Below are 21,217 nucleotides of genomic sequence, written 5' to 3'. Positions count from 1 at the left end.
TTGACTATACCTGAATACCGTTGTTAATGAGCTAAATGGATATTTGGTGTTCAAAAATGCCAATATATAATTTAAATTTATTCAATTATTCCAAAAATAATTTACAAAGTGACTATTTTAATTTTTTTCCCTGCAACGTCTATTTTACTTTTAAAAATGGGATTTTTTAAGTGAAGCCCGATCCAGGAAAAGCGGACGCCGCTTTTTTTTTCCCTCTTTATCCCTATTTCCAAAATAAAAAATGTCGATTTATAAAAATATTATGGAGTGACCAATTGACCATCTTCCATTTTTGTTTTTTATGTTGACTACCCCGATCTACTTCTGGGTCTCCAGCAATCATGTTTGAGAGTCTGAGACAAAACAATGAGCCTTAACCGTAAGGCTGTGTTTAGATCCAAATGCTGTGTTTAGATCCAAAGTTTGGATCCAAACTTCAGTCCTTTTCTATCACATCAACCTGTCATACACATACAACTTTTCAATCACATCATCTCCAATTTCAACCAAAATCCAAACTTTGCGCTGAACTAAACACAGCCAAAGTTTGGATCCAAACTTCAGTCCTTTTCCATCACATCAACGTGTCATACATACACAACTTTTCAGTCGCATCATCTCCAACTTCAACCAAAATCCAAACTTTGCGCTAAACTAAACACAGCCTAAGATTGGATGCAACTTCTTGCCAAAACAGAACAGCAAAATGTATAATACTAGTACGGAGTAACAACAGTGGTCAGAATGTTCTTGCTGCCAGTGAGCTTCAATTTGCACATGTGAAATAGCTCGAATCACTTTAAAGATGAATGGCAAGTGTTTGATATCCAGACTTTTTCAAATTTGGCTATTTGATAGTTATACAACATACAAATGAGGATAGACAGAGAGTTCATAGACATAAAAATGGATTTTGCAATCATGTGTATCCCTTCTAATTTCATTCTACGCCTAAAAGAAGTACATTATGCTACACTGATAACCCAGATCATACAACATTTGGAATTTCTCAAGTCTGATCCATTTGGAGTTGGATTCTCTAGTCTTTACTGGTAGCGTCCCGGTTTCGCAACAGGTCTATTTCTTCGCCTTCTTTGTTCTCTTCGTAGTTTGGGTTTTCCTTGTACCCTTCTTAGTGGCCTTTCCTGCAACCTTCGCCTTCTTCTGTCCCTTCCCCTACATTTCACAAGAATAAGCAAACTTTGTCATGAGGAACTATAATATGTCGCAAAGTTTATAGCATGGTTCCTTAATTTCATGATACAAAACAGGCAAAGTGCTTCAGTACATAAGTAAAACCTCCGGAAAAGCTATCCACAATTGGGTTTCAAACTTATATAGGGTAATGTAATGCGCTTTCAGGAGTTCAAGAATCAGGTATTCATACAGTTTGTACTAACATGTGCCATCATCAGTTTTAAATTCTGAGATGGCATAATGGTAATAGAAAAGAAACTGAAAAGAAGCTTATAGGATCATTAAAAGGGTAGGAGAGAACATACTGCCGGTTTCTCAGCTTTTCTTTTGGTTTTTGCCTTAGGTTGATCCCCATCTTCATTATTTTGATCGTTTTGAGAAGCATGCGGTTCAGGAAGCTTGTCACCCTCCTCGTCAGAATCAAATGTGAATCCATCAAGGGTACCTATAAAGATAACATGCCTGGAGTATTAGAAAATAACCATTGCAGCAGATGTTATCATCATATCAAATGATAGGGTCATTAGTCATCACTTCATGCAGAATGACTGTTCCTGACTACACTGTCAAATGACAATGCATTGCTTAATAGCTCCATTAAAGAAAGATAAGATGTGCTGCTTTTATTGGCGCGCAGTTTGCTGCTCAGCTTTATAGGTCAGAAACAGTAGGATATATGGGCTGAAGATTTCTAATTAGACCATCTAGAAGAATGCTAACCTTCCATCATAGTCTCTGCTTCAAATAAATTGGATTGGGGTTCCAATTGAATAAAGTCATCCATGATAGACTCTATCTGCAAAAGGGGAAAAATGGTTGAATAAGGTAAGCAGCTACATCCATCAGAATAATATATTTTAATCGGATTTAGTAGCAAAAATAGCACGCTACATACTAGAAAGTAGAACTGCCTAAACTAAAAATTATGGAGAAGTCAAATACTCATAAGAGATTTATGTTATCATCGACAACCTTCGCTTCTGTTTGTCCTACACTGACCTGAGAAAAAGAGACAGTCCATCAAGGATTTAAGATCAATACTAACAAATAAGGCAAATGCACAACTGTACTTTAAGTTTGAATGTAACTTACAACGCAAAATGTCCTGGATGGAACAATTGTTGATTTGTATATTGTTCCTGTGTAAGTATATAAGTAAAAATAATAATAATATGGGTAAAGTATTTTGAATAGTGCATGTAGTAAGATAACACGGACATTAATTTCAAATCCCTTGTTGGTAAAAATACCCTGCCTAGTCAGAAACCAAAGTGCATAATACATAAATGATACTAAAGAAATCGACTTGCTGGTACCTTTTAGGTCCAATAACAATTCCTGATTTCCGTTAGGACTGTTTGAAATTATTATCCTCCCAACAGCTCCAACGTCTCCACTTAAGTCTATCGAGTCACCATCGCATTCAATCAATGCCTAGAAATAAACAGAACAAGGATTATAGGATTATAATTTATAAACTTAGGGAAACTATCATTGATTGGGTCAGTCATGATTCCCAGTCTTCCAGGTAGATGATACTTGCAGAGGTCAAGATGTTGATTTTACTGCATTTTAGCACATATAACACATTTTGGTGGATTATCAAGGATCTATGGCTCTTTAATATATATAGCCTATACTCCTTCTAACTCCTGGTGCACTAAAAAGGGCCCCAACCATTTCTCATTTATGGCTCTGTCACTGCGGTATTTCTATTAATTGTACAATTTCTTTCCACCAATGTTAAGTTGACCGATATTTTTCCATGAAGAAAATATGGGAAAGGGGGGGGGTGATAGCAGAGTTGCTCATTGCATTCCGGACTTATGATTTGACACACTGACCCTTTTATGAGAACAATGGTTTCTAATTGATAATGCCAGTTAGAATTATCATACCTTTGAACGCTGAATTTTATCAGGAATGATTAATGGCAACCTCTGGGAGACCTGGAACGCATAAGAGCTTACAGTCCATAAGATATCTCAGACATATTGACGTAACTAGTTAAAGGAATAACAAGACACGCCATCATGCTCTACAAAAATTACGGTAATCAAGGAAAGAACTAATCGGTTGGAGCTTGATAAATATTTACAAAATGATGTTTATTTTCATATTTTCCTATACCTTCTTAAAAGGATTTACCCAACTTTCATTAGTTCAATATAATGCAATAACAAAAATGACACATGTTGGGATATTCCCAGTAAGATGTGGGCTCTAATTTTGTTTTCTTTGCTCCTTGTTTGGGTCAATGCTCTCAATGTTCTGGAACCGTAGTGTGGAGGAAAAAATAGATTAAAAATAGAAGGAAGTTGAGGCATCTTACAGAGTGCTCTGTAAGTTTATCCTGCATTTCTTCTTCAGCAACTCCCTCTTCTTGATGTTCCAAGGTATCTATGCATGACCATGACTATAATTATCAATCATTGAAACTAAGAATTCATAAACTGACTTTTCACTAAAAGGCAACCAAAGCTTTTCATTAGTCTTACCATCTATTTGATCTGGACCAGCTTTTGGTCCAGTAACCTTTGAAGCATTAGAACCAGATGGGGGTTTAACCAACTTCTTCTTTGGAGTCTGTACAAAAAATTTAGGCATAGAATTAACAAAAGAGTGGACCTGGTGTTTGCAACTAAGTAATATGTACAATGAAGTCAGTATTAAATATAACAGTAGCATTATGTGACGATCAATAACAAATAATGTAGAACAGTTGTAAGATAAGATTCAAGAAGTATTGTTGACATCAGGAATAAAGCATCTTGAGAAAAAAAGGGAATCTGCTGAACCTCATTCGAACTTGGATAGCTCGTAATCTATCTATAGATCTTTTAAATTGTTCTTTTTACATGGGCATATCACATATCAGCAGCATAACTAATTAGAAACCAGATGGCGAGGTACCACGAACAGGGATTAAACAATTAAGAACAAAATAAGAATTATAGTAGTTACCGAGCGTTTTGGAGGCTTATCTTGATTTGATTCCATGGTTGGTTTCTCATCTTTGTCGAAAGCATCTATAGGCAACCATGAAGAGAAAATAGATCAGAAAGTGAATAAAAAGGAGATACTAGTTTGGAAGTTTGTCATAACAAAATAATAAATATTACTATCTCCGTCCCAAAATATGAGTTTTAGGGTTGAATACAGGCATTAAGAAAGATGGTGGAATTAAATAGAGGAATGTTGTGATTGATTGAGAAGAGGAGGTGGGAAGGGATTTGAATGGTGGAAAGTTGAGATTGGCTAAGAAGAGAATGTATGTGGAGAAGAAGTTATATTTTAGGGCAAATTATGAAGGCTAGATGTTGTTATATTTTGGGATGGAGGGAGTAGTAAACTAATGATACCTTCTTGACTAGTAGGGGTTTTCCTCCTAGTAGGTGTTGCCTTTTTGCCCTTATTTAGTGCAGCAGCATCTCCATCCCCTGCATGGTCTGAACTAGCCTTGTTTTCCCCCTTTTGTTCTTCTCCAGATGGTGTAGTCCGTGTAGGACTGTTTTCAGGAGAATCATCGGAGCCCGAAGAAAGCATCACCGTCGATGTAGTTGGTGGCTACGAAAAATTATGCAAAATAAAATTGGTGATATTATCACCAATAACAAGTCACAATCTTGGAAAGCCAGAGAAGTTGTACCAAGAACAGAAAGTGTAACAAGTACTAGATACAGAACATGCTTGCTGCCTCACATCGGAGCCTATCGGACATCGGAACCAAAATCAAGACATGTGTTCGTTGTGTTTAAACTAGGAATCGGCGATACCATAGCGGGACCGTTTAGCAAAACCATTGGCATAGACCAAGTAAACAAGTTGTTAAACACATGTACAAACAACGTTTTCTGAATACCGAAAATTCGCATCGAGTTGTGCGAAGGATTATCAAAGAGCACGAAATTCTCACGAACATCACAAAGCATATTTAACACATAGCCTAGAAGCACAACACGGAATGCCATTTTGTGAAATGACATAGATCAAACTTATTAGCGCGCCCACTAATTCAGTTCAATTCTCAACTTAAATCCACAGAGAAAAATGGGTAAATCGAAACCGCTCGGCAGGATGGACCTTATTCCCACGGAGACCTGGCAGGATTTAGCTAGGGCACATCACACGGCCACGGGAGGCGGAGGAGAAGAGATGGTTACCTGGAACGCGCGGAGCCAGTCGGGGTCTTCTTCTTCCTCGCCCATGCCTGCGCCTCCCTCCCTCAAAACTCCTCCAGAGCCGACTATGGAAGGCAGCCCACTACGCGGACCAGCCGAGCGAGCGAGCGCGCCGGCGGCGAGGCGAGGCGGCGGCGGCGGAGCCCGGGTCGTCGACCTGCGCAGCTGCGCTCGAGGAGAAAGAGAGGTCACGTGCGTCAGAGCTGTTGCTACGAGGCCCCGTTCCAGCCGGGCCGGCCCACGAGTGTGGTGGGCCAAACACGCGATGCTGGATTAGGATACGGCCCACGAGTAAGTAATCTATGAGTATACCTTTCCTAATCGTTCACGCCCTTGTACGGGTGGAAACCTAGCCAAGATCCCCATCGTCGCCGCCGCCGCCGTCGCCGTCGCCATCGCCGCCGGCGGCCGCCATTGGCAGCAGGGAAGAGGATGATCCGGCGATTCTTGTACATTGCTGACCACTGCTTTACAGGCCCCTCCCTCTCCCACAGGCTACGGCGAGTCAACCCATCACATCTCTTCTACCCCGATGGCCATCCACTAGCAACGAAACCGGAGCGAGCGACGGTGGAGGTGGAGGACGCTCGCCTGCCTCCACCCGCCATGGCCTTCTGCTCCCCGGGCACCACGGCGACGGCCATGGGCATGGAGTTCATGCGCAGGAACGACGGCAGCATCGTCGGCATCGACCACACCGGCCGCGCCGTCCTCTACGACCCCGCCGCGCGCGCCGTCCGCACGCTGCCCGCCCTCGCGGCGCCCAAGCTCATGCCCGTCTCGGCCGCCGTCGGCGACGACCTGTACGTCATGGAGACGACGCCCCTCCCCGACGGCGCCGGCTGCTTCGAGGCGCTCGTACGCCTCGAGGATAATCCCGCCGAGTCCGACTCCGACAAGTGGGAGGTAGGGGACAACTACCTCTGGCAACCCCTGCCGCCGCCGCCGCCGCCGCCGTCCCCGTGCGTGAACGCCTACGCCGCCGGCTTCGAAGGCTCCTCCCGCGGCATGATCTGCGGGTACGCGGTGGCCGGCGACGGCGACGGCGGCACGCGCATCCTGGTATCCACCACGACCAACGGCACCTACTCCTTCGACACCGCGAGCTCCGCGTGGAGCAAGGCCGGCGACTGGGAGCTGCCCTTCCGCGGCCGCGCCGAGCACGTCCCCGAGCACGGCCTCTGGTTCGGCATCTCCGACATGGATGGCACCATTCTCGGAGCGTGGAATCTGTCCTCCGCGTTCCAGCAGCCGCAGCCGCCGGTGGCGAGCCTCCAGGTGAAGGGGTTCTCGGTGGAGAGCCACAGCGACGACCGGAGGAGGAGGGAGTTGGAGGTGTACGCATCGCAGGTCGTCCACCTGGGCGGCGGCAAGCTGTGCGTCGCCAAGATGTTCAGTGTTGATCGCAGAGAAAGGGGTGAAATAAATTTCGCCATGCTCACCGGCGTGGAGGTGGTACGCGGCCGTGGCGGGAAGCTCCGCGTCGTCAAGCACAAGTCGCGCCGTTATAACTTCGGCCAAGACTACACCCCTGTTTATCTACTCTAACGAGTAGAGTACTCCTACTTAGTACTGTCCTAATAAAAACCCTTATTTGATTAATCCTGCTCTTATGCAGGATACATATTCATCGGTTAGTTTTAAAACTCTGCATTGCATAGCTCTGTAAACTCTGTTAGTAGAGATGAATGATTTCAAGGAAGCAATTCTATTGTTAAGGACCTGAAAAAAAAACATTTATAACCTGAAATACTTATCATCTGATCAGATAGCAGTCTAAGTGCCAAAAACTAATACTAGTGACAACAAATGGCAGCTGCCATAACAGATAAGCCTGAAAGCAATATGTCAGCTTCCTTGATGCATATGTGGCCATGCGGGTTAGCTCGTCTCTCTATAATTTTCATTCCTTTAACAGGCTGCATAAATGCATGTAGTATTGACGATGAGAAAAACACAATGCTTAAATCATCATTGGGCAAAAAAACTGTTAACATACACTCCACCCCCTTAACAAAAATCATATTGGTACTAAAATGAAAATAGTCTCTAGTGAATTATTTTTTTTTCTCTCTATTGATTATGGCACTCCAAAACATTTAGTCACTGTTGTCGATGTACTTATAACTTGAAGAAAGTCATACTGAAATTTGTCTGGCATAAATCCTTGATCAATGTAGTCTTTTCTTTAAGGACAGTTAGTCAGTGAACTTCAAGAAAGGTTATATACTAGATAACTTTGGGAAACACTATGGATCTTAGCAAGGCTCTTTGAAGGTGGGGTTTGTTTTCTTTTGCTCCATTGTAACTTACAAGTTTAGCTGTGCATCCTACTCTAATATACTTTTCAATGAGTATATCACATGCATTATTTCAATGAATGCCTCTGCATAATTCTTTCCTCATAATTCAGTTACATTGCGTTAGATCCAAGTACAACATGCCAATATTGCCTGGTACTATCTCCTGTGAGTCTATAATGATTCCTTGTCTTTTCATCTCCATCTCAAGTCCTCAGTTTATTGTTGAAGTCACAAAACATTGTTAGGAATAAGGTTAAATTTATATATATATTTTTTTGAGGAGAGGTTAAATTTTTATATTAAGTATGCATATCAATATGACGTTTCAGTTCATGTTTGAACCTATTGGTGTCAGCATGGTATTGTAATTAGATACTACATATCCTTTTCAATTGGTCATTTCGTGATGTTGGACTGTGATATGGACACCGTGTATAACTGAAACTATTGTATCTAAGGCACACAAGCAGAAAAATAAATCTACATAGTTGGAGATTGTCATTTATAAAGTTCTGATAGGCAGTGTGATGTTGTGATCATGCCAATCATTGCACATATGCTTCTTTTCGACCTTAATTTTTCTAATCTGAAGTTTCCTGATTTGTTGATTAGGTTTGGTAGGTCTCTCTAAAGAATGTGCTGATACAAGCAGTACGTGCCCTTCCATATCATTGGATGTTGTTAACTTTTACGTGTCTGACAGCTGAATTACTCAAACAATGTTCTTTCAAATTTCATTTACACATTCACGTTTCTGTCAAACAACGTAGACACTATAAGGCTCTTCTTATCCTTGTGTATTGTATCATATTTGTGTCATTGTTCAAGTAACAGCTGTCTGTAGTTACTTACTATGATGGAAAATGATTATGGGAAGTATAGTTCATCTTGCAGTCTAGTGTATACTGTTGCCAGTGCATTATCTTTGTGAATATGGATGTGAAAATGGCATGTAATTATCTACTGTCTGCCAGGCACTTCTTGTCAGCTAACTGTGCCCATGGCATGTGGACATTTGCACTCAACCAGATTTGCTCTATGCTATATTTTCAGATCAAGCGAATGACTCACCATGTTAGAACGAAGGGAGAAAAAGTCTCTAAATTTGCATTTGATGCGACAATCTTTGCCTCTTTGGTCTTGTTTTCGCCACAGGTGCAGATCATGGGAGTCAATGTTGTTTAACGATGCATGCTGCATCGACAAACCCATTATCTAGTTTTCCTAAAGCCTGACTAAGATAGAGGCACCGGGCCGGAGAGTGACCCGAAGAATAAAGGCAGGGAAAAAAACTTGAGGTTGAATTGATCCAGTAATTGTTTGGATTGATGCACAAATATGAATCTTATCAATTCTTTTGCAAGGGTAATGCAATTTGCAGGGGCGGGCCCACTATGTATTCATGGGTATTCAAATGTATACCCAAGATTTTTGGAAAAAAAATAGGTATATATACTATATAGTTCATATAGGTATTAAAAAAATAAAAAGAAAACTTAAACTGCTTATATTGGGCCTTGTTTCCCCATTTCTTCTCTATTGGGCCTAAATTTTCCACTCCCCTCCCTCTTTCCTCTCTACCTGTGGTCTAATTGGGCCACATCTCAGCCCATTTGCAATTTTCCCCCAATTCCCCACCCGCCTGGCGCCTTGGCCACCCAAACCTGCAAACCCTAGACCACAACACAGCAGTACAGCACGGCGACGGGAGGAGGCGTGCGGCGGCGTGACGTGTGGCGGCCGGCGGGGGCTGCGTGCAGCGTGCGGCGGCCGGCGGCGGGAGCCGTGGCGGCGTGTGGCGCGGTCGCGGCGTGCAACGGCGCGGGCGCGGCGCCGGCGCGGCGGCGGCGACGGCGACCGGTGAGGCGGTGAGCCGCCAAGGCCAAGGCGCCAAGCCCGTGACCGGCAGGCGCACCGTGACCGACGGGCGACGGCGTGCCGCGTGCGGCAGCCGGCGCGGCAGCCTGCAGGGGCCCAGGAGGCAGCCAGGCAGGAGGCTGCTCCAGGCCGTCAGCCGAGCAGGAGCAGGCGCTGCACAGCTGCAGCCTGCAGGTCGGCGTCCGCCGTTCCGCGCCGAGGCCCGAGGCAGCCGGCGGCTGCGCGCTGCCGCTGCGGCCGTGCGGCATCCTGCTCGCCGGCGACTGCCTGACCTGCAAATTCCGGATAAGCACATTAGCACAGTGAGTGACTAAACTCCGGACAACGGGACAAGCACAAAAATTCATTGATTTAGACATTTAGTATTTTAGTGTAGTTGCTTGCTTGCTTGATTTAGACATTTAGTTTGTAGGATTGTAGTTGACTAGTTGCCTATTTGAGTATTTGAGTAATTGAGTATATTGGACACTGGACAGTAGTTCATAGTTCATACCATATTAGCAAATTTGTAGTATTTGAATGATTGTTTGGTTACATTCATTGAAAGAGAATTCTTTTTGCAAGCTAAGGACAAGGACATCATCAATTATTTCCAAAATATCAAGCGTCGAAAAGTTAATATCTAAATTGTAAGTTTTCTTCCTAACTTATTATTCTCTATCATTTTTGTATTCCATATTTTGACACTTTGATATGTTTGGTATTAGTATTTCTATAAGTTAAACAATTTCTAGTGATGATCAATTCTATCACTGTGTGAACTAATGATCAATTTTATTCTATACGCTCTAAATTATAATTATTAGTGTATCATAATATACAAGCCTATTTTTTGGCTTTTTGGTGTATGGACATTTTTTTACCCCTTCCCATTTCGAATACCCAAGTTTAAAAAGCTGGGCCCGCCACTGGCAATTTGGCAAACACATTTGGTTTGTTGCCAACAGAAAATGAAATGGTAGTGTACATTGTTTAGTCTCTAATTGATCTCAAATTAAACAATGCTCAAAGCAATTTTACCAAGAAAAATTGGCAACAAACCTAACTTCGTCACAAATTTTGCAACGCTCGTATTTGGCTTACAGAAATATTTTAACTAAGGCTATAAACCAAACAAAACACCAAACTTAATTCTGTGTAATCATTCTTCCAAAACTGACAATCTGATACCATTAGATGTTTTTACTAGCAGTTAGTAAAATGAACAGTGGTAGATGTACTAACAAAGGCAATGTAACCACAGAGCATGGGGCTTTGACATCGAATTTGTATGCCTGCAGTACAGATACTGCGAATTGACTACTGTGTCAACGGAACATCAACCCGTACTTTGTCCTTGTCAAAGAAAACAGGAACAGGACTGTTGAGTGTGAACCGAACATCAACTGTACGTTGTCCCTGTCAAAGCAACAGGAACAGGGTGGTTCATCGAGAAGCTATGCAATTGTCTCCCAAGATATACCTATACCAAGCAAAGCAAAAGGTATTTCAGTTAGTAAAATCTTGTTTCATGTACTACAGGAGATCAGAGAGCACAATGACCTACTATAATGAAAGGGGAATGAACTGCTGACCTTTACCTGGCTAGCCGTTCCCCTCATTTGAATAACCTGTCAAAATCTATCACCTTGTGCTGACGTAGAGCCACCATTCCCCACATCATAGCTGGGAGTGTCCTAGGGAAATACTGGTGATATATCCTGTGCGTTTGAACGATCGAATACTTAGATCCAGGTTCAGTTCTATGACAGTACCCGTCCCTCCTATACGTTGCCTGCGACCAGTTGCTGATTCTATATCCATGGCTTAACTGCATGCTAAGAAGCGGGTGTTGATGTGCAATTGCAATCCAATCGCCATGCTGGTCTCCTACCGCGTATGGCAGTCCTTTGAAGAAGTTTTCAACAGGCTTTTGAGGCAATAGCTTCAGGTGATCAAAGCAGGTAAGGTAGAAAGAGGCATGCGCTTCGATCTGAAGTAAAGATGGGTGGTTTCTGAGCATGTATGCCTCAAAACGATCAAGGGAAGGATGCCTCATTTTGTTCAGCAAGTCTTTAGCGTCTTCAGTCAAGAGTTGATGATGATATGCATGGACATTACTAGCACTTGCTGAGATGGCTATCAATTTCTCAAGGGTGCTGCCAAGCTGAGTGTAATTTCTTTTCTGTCCTTCAAAAGTAATGTTCCTGGTCTTCCCATGAAAATTGAACCTGGGATAGAACTCGCTTGAATCAATATTGCAAGCTATTGTCATGGTCTCAGTATTAATATCTTCAAACTCCAGACCGGCTATGTGATGATCCTCTAGTTTGCTCAAAATGTCTCTTATAGCAGATTGGAACCAGCCTTTGAAAACCCATCTATCGTACAAAGTGTCAGGGGCGTTCTTCGGCTTGCTGAACATTACTGCTGGAAAGTTGCGCACGAACTCTACAGGATCATAGGACGCTTCAAGCATATCACCTAAGGAGCACCTGCAATATGTAGTAATTGCACACAGTGATCAATAATGCAATCTCACACATCCAAACTAACAAGTGCAGTAATAGCACACAATAATTAATAATGAAATCTCACACAGCTAAACTAACAATTCAAGTAATCGCACAAAATAGTTAATAATGCAATCTCACAGCAAACTAACAGTTGCAGTAATCACACACAATGCAATCTCACACAGACAAACTAATAATTGCAGTAATAGCACACAATAATTAATAATGAAATCTCACACAGCTAAACTAACAATTCAAGTAATCGCACAAAATAATTAATAATGCAATCTCACATCCAAATTGACAGTTGCAGTAATCACACACAATGCAATCTCACGCAGCCAAACAAACAATGGTGGATTGGTGCGCGAACCTGTCTGAGCAGAGATCATAATCCGGCGGCGAACTGTTCTCTGGCACATCTGGAGCAGGCGGCGCGGGTGTCGAAGTGTTCGGCGGACTGGTCTCAGGCGGCGCGGGTGGCGAAGTGCACGGCGAGGAGGACGCCGAGGTCGAGAAGCTTCGCCTCGACGGCGCGTGGAGCATGAACCAGGCGGACCTGGGCGCGTGAACGAGGTGGCGGCTGCATTTGCCAAGCGAGATCACGCGCAGCCCCAGGTCTTCCTCCTTGAATCGGGGAGTCGCCATGGCGCCTCCGCCGCCAACGTGGCCCTCGTACTCGCGTTTCCTCTGCACCTCGCCGCCGATTCCATGCCACCTGAAGCGCACTGTTATTTCAGAACACTCGGAAACACGGGGTGCGGATTGCGGAAGGAACGGTGATGTGATGAGAAGGAGCCGTACCTGTCGCTGTGATCGCCGGCCCAAAGTGACGACGACGACGACGACGACGACGACCCGACGACGTGAGGACGCGGCGGAGGGGGAGGGGTGGAAGAGAAGCTACGGTGATGGATGCCCTCGGCGGTGAAGAGAAAGTGCGCTGTCTCGCCGGCGGCGGCAGCGGCGGCGGCGGTGCGGCAGCAGCAACCGATGGTCTCCGCCACCACGGCGCGGCCCTTCACGACGAGCACCCGCATTTTGCGGTGTTGATGAAACAATTCTGGGCGTGTTTCCAACTTTTTGTTGGGGACGGGGTGTTTTGAGGGGAGTTGGTGGAGTCGTCACCGCCTAGACTACACTGACTTATCGAGGTTCAGATCATTCGATTACACTGACTTATTCAGTTCTTTGTTTTCTTTTCTTCATGCATCCTTGTTTAAGCAAACTTGTTAGATTTGCTGGAGTTGTTGGAAGTGAATTCTAAACTCTCAAGGGGTTGGCTCCCCTGCAATTTTTCTCTTTCCAAATTCAATGCAAATAGTTTCAGAAAAGATTGAAAAGAAAATGACAATGTAGGGTTCAGTGACAACTAACACTGAAAAAAATAAGTTCAAATTCAAACTATATGTTGAGAAAGAAATGTTAATGTTATTTTTTTTAAAGAAAATCATAACTATTTGAATGGTTTTTAGATATCTAAGGGAACATCCGCTTAAGTTCTTGTTCGGTTTAGAGGGGATTGAAGATGATTGAGACCTTGTTCGCTTAATCCCAAGAGAGGGAAATTGAAGGGGATTGAAATTGTAGTGATTAGAAGCTCTTCGAATAGTGCACAGGTTAACATCAACCGCAATTTCTCTTTCGGACGCCTTAGATCGAGTTAAAAATTACTATGTATCACTTATCCGTTTTCCTCTAGCACGCTTCTCAACTCTTAAACAGTGTTTTATTTTAAAAGGTTAAAAACTATAATAATTAATACACAATTTATTATGCGCCACCCACTCACCGAAATGAATGTAGTCTTATGAACCGTTTAATCGGAGAGTGTGATTAATTAAGTATAACTCTTTTTTTTTCTAAAAACATTGTTTGGGTTTTCAATAAACTTATATAGGGAGTTTTATAAAAGATGATGCCGTTTTAGCTGCTTGATATACGTGCACCTGATGTTCTAATAAGCTCAGCTGGAAAGAACATTTACCTTTTTGGGTTGTGAGAATAATCGAACATGACAGTTTCCTTAGAGAAAATGGATTAGGCACTAGACTTCTGTCCATCTGCATCCATTAGCTTTACGATTTTGGATTGGTCTTAGTTGCATTCGAGAGTAATTATTTGAGTAGTACTATATCAATTAACGGAAGCAAAGTCGGTTCATGTTTTTCAGATGGACGGCCTCAATCATGCGGGAGCCAATCAACGGCCCAGATGAAAGATGACGTCAGCGAGTCTATCTAGCACGAGAGCCCAAACCTCACGACTTGCTCTTCTTCCCCATTCTCGCATCGTGCCCTCGTCTAATCTCCTGGATTTTTCACATTTTGGTCCTTTTGAAAAACTTATTTCGCAAATAGACCCCTGAAAAAACTTATCCCAGAAATGGTCCTTTTTGGGGCGCCAGAGTGGCTGGCGCCGTCATCCAACGGGACGGCGCCAGCCTCTCTGGCGCCGTCCTCCTGCCACCGTGGCGCACGCGAACCGACGTGGCAGGAGGAGGGCGCCAGCCATGCTGGCGCCGCCCCAGGGAGGAGGGCGCCAGCATGGCTGGCGCCGCCGCCTCTATTCCTGTTTCTCTGTATGGAGTTTTTTGATGTTTTTTCACACTCAGAATCACGATACAACCAACCACAAAAAAAATTTAAACTCGAACTACCACTTAGCTAAGTCTGAAAATATCTAGCATACCACTTAGTCTACTTTGCACCTTCACTAAAATTAGACCATAACTCTTTTAGTAAAACTCTTTGATCAGCATGTTAAACATAATGCACTCTACCACTATATGAAATTACTTAATCTAATTCAAAATATAACCACATGAAATGACATATATAAGTTAAATAGTACATAGAGATGTAATTTTTTTATTTTTATTTCATTTTTTTTGATATTTTTTTCACACTTACGAGAACATAGGAACCAACCGTATAAAAAATAAACTCAAACGGACAAAATATGTGACATGTAGAATTTTCCAAAACTCTACCGAAACGGACAAAATATGTCATCTATTAAAATAGGCGTAACTTTCTCATACGGACTCGGAATCAGGCAAATAATATATGCACGGACATCTACAGAAAAAGTTACATCCGATTCTCCCCCGCTTTGTCGGGTTCGTCGATATTAAAACCTCCAAATTCCGCTTGCAAGATTGTGTTTTCGAGGAGAGAAGTTTTTCGGTGGAGCTTTGGAAAATTCCACATGCCACATATTTCGTCCGTTTGAGTTTATTTTTTACATGGTTGGTTCCTGTGAGTTCCTAAGTGTGAAGAACATATCAAAAAAATAAAATAAAAATAAAAAAGTTGCACATCTCTCTCCTCTGTACTAGTTCGGAGAGAGGAGAGGAGAGGAAAAATTCTACATGTCACATATTACGTCCATTTGAGTTCAATTTTTCTATGGTTGGTTCTTGTGTGTCCCTAAGCGTGAAAAAAAAATATCAAACAAATAAAACAAAAATAAAAAATTTCGGGGGGGGGGGGGGGGGGGCGCCAGCCACTCTGGCGCACTCCCCCTAGCCACCTCAGCATCGCCCCGCCACGTCGGCAGGGGGACGGCGCCAAAGAGGCTGGCGCCGTCCTGTTGAACGACGGCGCCAGCCACTCTGGCGCCCCAAAAAGGACCATTTTTGGGATAAGTTTTTCTAGGGGTCTACTTGCGAAATAAGTTTTTTAAAAGGACCAAAATGTGAAAAATCCAGGTCTAATCTCTCCACCCCCGAAACCCTAACCGCTTCTCCCGCCGCGCCGGCGCCATGGACGGCATCGACGCGGAGCTTGCGCGGGCGCAGGAGGAGCGCAAGAAGATGGAGGAGGCCCTGGCCGCCGGCGCGCCCATGGCCGTCTCCTCCGTCACCTTCGACACTGATCTCTACGGCGGCGGCGGCTCCGACCCCAACCGCTTCGCCGGCTACGACACCTCCATCCCCGCCTCCGAGGACGACGCGCCCGAGGACGAATCCGAGGCGGCCGTCAACCCCGCCGCCCGCCGCCTCGCCTCCTACACCGGCCACGCCGTCGCCGCCCCCGACATCCCCCGCGCCGCCGAGGACGACGGCCTCCCCAAGAAGTCGCAGCGCATCATCGACCGCGAGGATGACTATCGCCGGCGGCGGCTGGCCCGCATCATCTCGCCGGAGCGCCATGATCCCTTCGCCGCTGGTGAGGCCACCCCGGACCCTTCCGTGCGGACATATGCTGATGCCATGCGCGAGAATGACCTGCAGAAGCAGAAGGAGCAGCTGCTGCGTGATATAGCTCAGAAGAAAAAAGGAAGAGGAGGAGAAGGCCAAGGAGAAGAAGGCCGTGCCTGAGCAGCAGCCAGTGGCAGCGCCGAAGCGCCGCAATAGATGGGATCAGTCGCAGGATGGTGATGCTTCTGCTGCTGTTGGATCCAAGAAGGCGAAGACCTCCTCCGACTGGGATGCTCCTGATGCAACTCCTGGGATTGGGCGCTGGGATGCCACCCCTGGTCGTGTCGGGGATGCGACGCCGTCGGTGAGAAGGAATCGGTGGGATGAGACCCCAACTCCTGGGAGGATGGCCGATGCGGATGCAACACCTGCAGCTGGTGGCATTACTCCAGGTGCCACACCTTCTGGAGCTTGGGATGCTACTCCTAAGCTGCCTGGTGGGCTTGTCACGCCAACACCCAAGAAGCAGAGATCGAGATGGGATGAGACTCCTGCAAGTATGGGTAGTGCTACACCTGGAGGCACTGGTGCTGCGACGCCTGCAGGTTACACTCCTGGTCCGACGCCATTTGGTGGTGACAACCTTGCGACGCCAACACCCGGCCAGATTGCTTCTCGTGGTCCAATGACTCCAGAGCAGTACCAGCTCTTGCGGTGGGAGCGGGACATTGAGGAGCGGAACAGGCCTCTTACGGATGAGGAGCTTGATACTATGTTCCCGCAGGAAGGGTACAAGATTCTTGAACCTCCAGCTTCATACCAGCCTATACGCACTTCGACAGCTGACAGACAAAGCAAGGGAATTTGGTGCTGGCCCTTTGTTCAACAAGATTCTACCCTTGCTCATGCAGCCAACAATTGAGGACCAGGAGCGGCATCTTCTGGTGAAGGTCATTGACAGGGTACTGTATAAGCTGGATGAGCTAGTCCGTCCGTTTGTCCATAAGATTCTTGTGGTCATTGAGCCACTTCTGATTGATGAGGACTACTATGCTCGTGTTGAGGGCCGGGAGATTATCTCAAATCTTAGCAAAGCTGCTGGTCTTGCTACTATGATTGCCGCCATGAGACCAGATATTGATAACATTGATGAGTATGTGAGAAATACCACTGCTAGAGCATTTAGCGTGGTGGCTTCTGCTTTGGGTACCCCTGCTCTCCTGCCATTCTTAAAGGCTGTCTGTCAGAGTAAGAAGTCCTGGCAAGCTCGGCACACTGGTATCAAGATTGTTCAGCAGATTGCTATTCTTATGGGCTGCGCTGTTCTGCCACATCTCAAGTCCCTAGTCGAGATCATTGAGCATGGTCTTAGTGATGAGAACCAGAAAGTGCGGACAATCACTGCCCTTTCTCTTGCTACACTTGCTGAGGCTGCTGCACCATATGGTATAGAAAGTTTTGATACTGTTTTGAAGCCTCTGTGGAAGGGTATCAGATCTCACCGTGGAAAGGTTCTTGCTGCCTTCTTGAAAGCTATTGGTTTCATCATCCCTCTTATGGATGCGCTGTATGCCAGTTACTACACGAAGGAGGTCATGCAAATCCTGATAAGGGAGTTCCAGTCACCAGATGAAGAAATGAAGAAGATTGTCCTGAAGGTTGTTAAACAGTGTGTCAGTACAGAGGGTGTAGAGGCTGATTATATCCGGAATGACATCCTTCCTGAGTTTTTCCGTCACTTCTGGGTTAGGAGAATGGCTCTGGACCGCAGGAACTATAAGCAGCTTGTGGAAACAACTGTAGAGATGGCAAATAAGGTTGGAGTTGCTGATATTGTTGGGAGGATTGTTGAGGATCTGAAAGATGAAAGTGAGCCTTACAGGAGAATGGTGATGGAAACAATTGAGAAGGTGGTGGCTAATTTGGGTGCTTCAGATATTGATGCTCGTTTGGAGGAGCTGCTTATTGATGGCATCCTGTATGCTTTCCAAGAGCAGACAAGTGATGATGCAAATGTCATGCTTAATGGTTTTGGAGCTGTTGTCAATGCACTGGGACAGAGGGTCAAGCCTTACCTTCCTCAGATTTGTGGTACCATTAAGTGGCGGTTGAACAACAAGAGTGCAAAAGTTAGGCAGCAAGCTGCTGATCTGATCTCAAGGATAGCTATTGTGATGAAACAATGTCAGGAGGAGCAGCTTATGGGTCATTTGGGTGTTGTGCTGTATGAGTATTTGGGAGAGGAGTACCCTGAGGTGTTGGGTTCGATTCTTGGAGCATTGAAAGCTATTGTGAATGTCATTGGTATGACTAAGATGACACCGCCAATCAAGGATCTTCTTCCTCGGCTGACTCCTATCTTGAAGAATAGGCATGAGAAGGTCCAGGAGAACTGCATTGATCTAGTTGGTAGGATTGCTGATCGCGGAGCAGAATTTGTGCCTGCTAGGGAGTGGATGAGGATTTGCTTTGAGCTTCTTGAAATGTTGAAGGCTCACAAGAAGGGTATTAGAAGAGCGACTGTGAACACATTTGGTTATATTGCGAAGGCTATTGGGCCACAGGATGTGTTGGCGACTCTGTTGAATAACTTGAAGGTGCAGGAACGACAAAACCGTGTCTGCACGACTGTCGCGATTGCAATTGTTGCTGAAACCTGCTCGCCTTTCACAGTTCTGCCTGCCCTGATGAATGAGTACCGGGTCCCAGAACTCAATGTTCAGAATGGTGTCCTGAAGTCTCTCTCTTTCCTCTTTGAGTATATTGGTGAGATGGGCAAGGATTACATATATGCTGTTACTCCCTTGCTTGAAGATGCTCTAATGGACAGAGATCTTGTTCACCGGCAAACTGCTGCCTCTGCTGTGAAACACATGGCTCTTGGTGTTGCTGGCTTGGGCTGTGAGGATGCTCTTGTCCATTTGCTTAACTATGTCTGGCCCAACATATTTGAGACATCTCCCCATGTCATCAATGCTGTCATGGAGGCGATTGAGGGGATGAGAGTTGCTCTTGGTCCAGCTGTGATCTTGAATTACTGCCTTCAAGGCCTTTTCCATCCAGCAAGGAAAGTACGTGAAGTATATTGGAAAATCTACAACTCATTATATATAGGTGCACAAGATGCACTTGTTGCTGCTTATCCTGCACTAGATGATGATGGGGATAACATCTACAGCCGTCCAGAGCTGGCGATGTTTGTCTGATCAATGTAAGTGTTGTTTCTTTCCTATTATTTTACTTAAATTTCGCGGCAAATATTATTGAAACTTCTGCTGTGATATTGTATCATGGGTTCACATTTGTTCATTCAGGTGATTTCTTTTTCTAAAGAGCAACCATTGCATTACTCGTATGTATGATTCCTTTTGGTTTACTGCTGTCCTTGCAAGTGTTTTATCAGTTAGCACTGTTCCTTGACAAATGGGTATCCTTAGCCTGGGCTACTGTATGTTATTAGGCCTTAGGCAGTTTGACCTGCTGGAGTAATTGTAACTTGAAACAACTCAGAAAAATAGAGCTGCAGCTTTTTATAAATCACTTTACATTGATATGTTAGAATTGTATGGTCTTGTTGGTTACTTGGTTTCAGTGAACATCTATCACGAGCTGCCTATATTGAATGGACTAGGTTGCACCAACAGCTGATTTGTTCTGTTTGCTCATTTTCAGTGGCGCCAACGCTTTGGTTATTGTTATCATATGAACCATAGTGTGCAGGCACTAGTTCGTATTTCCTTTCATGTTTCTTTCTGCAAATTTGCTTTATGTTCTGCCTTTTTCTTCCCTCTATGCAAAGAACACATCTGATGTGAGAACGCATTGGCAGGCAGGATGTACATTTCCATGTACCGTCATCCAATATATGCGTGTGAAGCTTGAACTAGGTGGTATTTGAGTTGGCTGATATTCATATGGTGTTTACTTGTGATGGAAGCATTTTCATTGAAGTTGCATTTCTTTTTTCTGTATTTGCAGGCTTGTTGCTTCTGAAGGGGGTGCAATGTTTAGGATATATTTCCCCCTGGTTTACTTGTGTAATGTAATGATAAATTGCTACCTGTTCTGATGTACTGACGTTTTTGTTACTGGTTTTGTGTTCAGGGTATTTTGACCCGGTTTGCTGAGGAGTTCCCTTAGATTAAAGATCCCAAGGAGATGATATCTGTCCTGCATGTCACACTTTGTTGCCGTTGCATGATCCCCTCCGCTCTGAAGAGAAAATGATCAAACATAGTATTACTGCTGTCCCAAATTCCCAATAACTGTATTATTAGCAAAAAACTGTTATAAGCTACGGTCGAGATTGTGATCTTGTCTTATTATTAGCGTCTGTATTAGTAATGTTATTACTATGCCTGGAACGTCACTTATGTATGTTTGGAACGTGGTATTAGTATTACTACCCTGCTCTGAGTCTCAGATGGATCAATGGATGGATGGTTTTATCTTGGTGTCTGTTTTCTTCCCGGATTGTTAGTTGTTACTCTAGAAAATATTTTAAATTGTATTGTACCTGTATCTACCCCATCCAACCTGAGAATATGTTGTGGTTTGTGGTCCATCAGACAAGCTCCTCATCAGTCACTAGTTACCTATCTGAGAACAAGAATTGTGGATGTCGAACTTATATTTGATACTACCTCTGTCCCATTTTAAGTTTTTAGGTGCAACCATAATTTTTCGTGTCTAATTTTGATCGTCCGTCTTATTTGAATTTTTTTTAAAAAAAAAGTTCAAAAATATAAGCCATGCATAAAGTACTACTTATGTTTTATCATCTAATAATGATAAAAATACTAATCATAAAAAAAATCAAATAAGATGGATGATCAAAGATAGATATGGAAACTCATGACTGAACTTATAATGGGACGAATGGAGTAGCATAGAACATGAATTTTGCTTGAACATTGCGGCACTTGTGAATTTTGCCTGGAGCGGTGGTACAAAATACTCAGGAATCATTCCATATTCCCATCCAACTCAACGCCCAGACGACGACGTCGACGCAAACGC

At 44.1% G+C, this 21,217-nt stretch overlaps 2 protein-coding genes, 1 long non-coding RNA gene and 1 pseudogene across 5 annotated transcripts; 3 read left to right on the top strand and 1 right to left on the bottom strand.

Moving 5' to 3' along the window:
* Window positions 1–770: 770 nt before the first annotated feature.
* Window positions 771–5,820, bottom strand: LOC4328294 (DNA-binding protein BIN4). 2 transcript variants are annotated; one of them, XM_066307370.1, is made up of 13 exons: window positions 5,691–5,820; window positions 5,361–5,543; window positions 4,560–4,764; window positions 4,162–4,226; window positions 3,696–3,783; window positions 3,530–3,597; window positions 3,096–3,146; window positions 2,514–2,631; window positions 2,290–2,336; window positions 2,170–2,196; window positions 1,918–1,993; window positions 1,503–1,642; window positions 771–1,176 (listed from the first exon to the last, which is right to left on the bottom strand). In XM_066307370.1, the coding sequence occupies exons 1-13, from the start codon at window positions 5,772–5,774 to the stop codon at window positions 1,078–1,080; spliced, it is 1,251 nt and encodes a 416-aa protein (XP_066163467.1). In that variant the 5' UTR covers window positions 5,775–5,820; the 3' UTR covers window positions 771–1,077. The 2 variants fall into 2 exon arrangements, with proteins under 2 accessions (XP_066163467.1, XP_015625935.1); XM_015770449.3 differs by lacking the exon at window positions 5,691–5,820 and having other exon boundaries at window positions 5,361–5,551.
* LOC4328293 (uncharacterized) lies at window positions 5,714–7,096 on the top strand. The gene has a single exon (XM_015770448.3). The coding sequence runs from the start codon at window positions 5,811–5,813 to the stop codon at window positions 6,924–6,926; it is 1,116 nt and encodes a 371-aa protein (XP_015625934.1). The 5' UTR covers window positions 5,714–5,810; the 3' UTR covers window positions 6,927–7,096.
* A 2,241-nt stretch (window positions 7,097–9,337) lies between these two features.
* Window positions 9,338–11,842, top strand: LOC136355131 (uncharacterized). 2 transcript variants are annotated; one of them, XR_010739243.1, is made up of 3 exons: window positions 9,338–9,861; window positions 10,129–10,188; window positions 10,803–11,842. It is a non-coding gene; the product is annotated as an uncharacterized lncRNA (long non-coding RNA). The 2 variants fall into 2 exon arrangements; XR_010739244.1 differs by having other exon boundaries at window positions 10,124–10,188.
* Window positions 11,843–15,770: 3,928 nt separating this feature from the next.
* Window positions 15,771–20,656, top strand: LOC112937929 (uncharacterized; annotated as a pseudogene).
* Window positions 20,657–21,217: the final 561 nt, after the last annotated feature.

This window comes from Oryza sativa, chromosome 2 (assembly GCF_034140825.1).
Source record: "Oryza sativa Japonica Group chromosome 2, ASM3414082v1".
Taxonomy (NCBI): domain Eukaryota; kingdom Viridiplantae; phylum Streptophyta; class Magnoliopsida; order Poales; family Poaceae; genus Oryza; species Oryza sativa.
The sequence above is the reverse complement of the archived record's forward strand: the minus strand, read 5'-3'. Positions and strand labels throughout refer to the sequence as shown.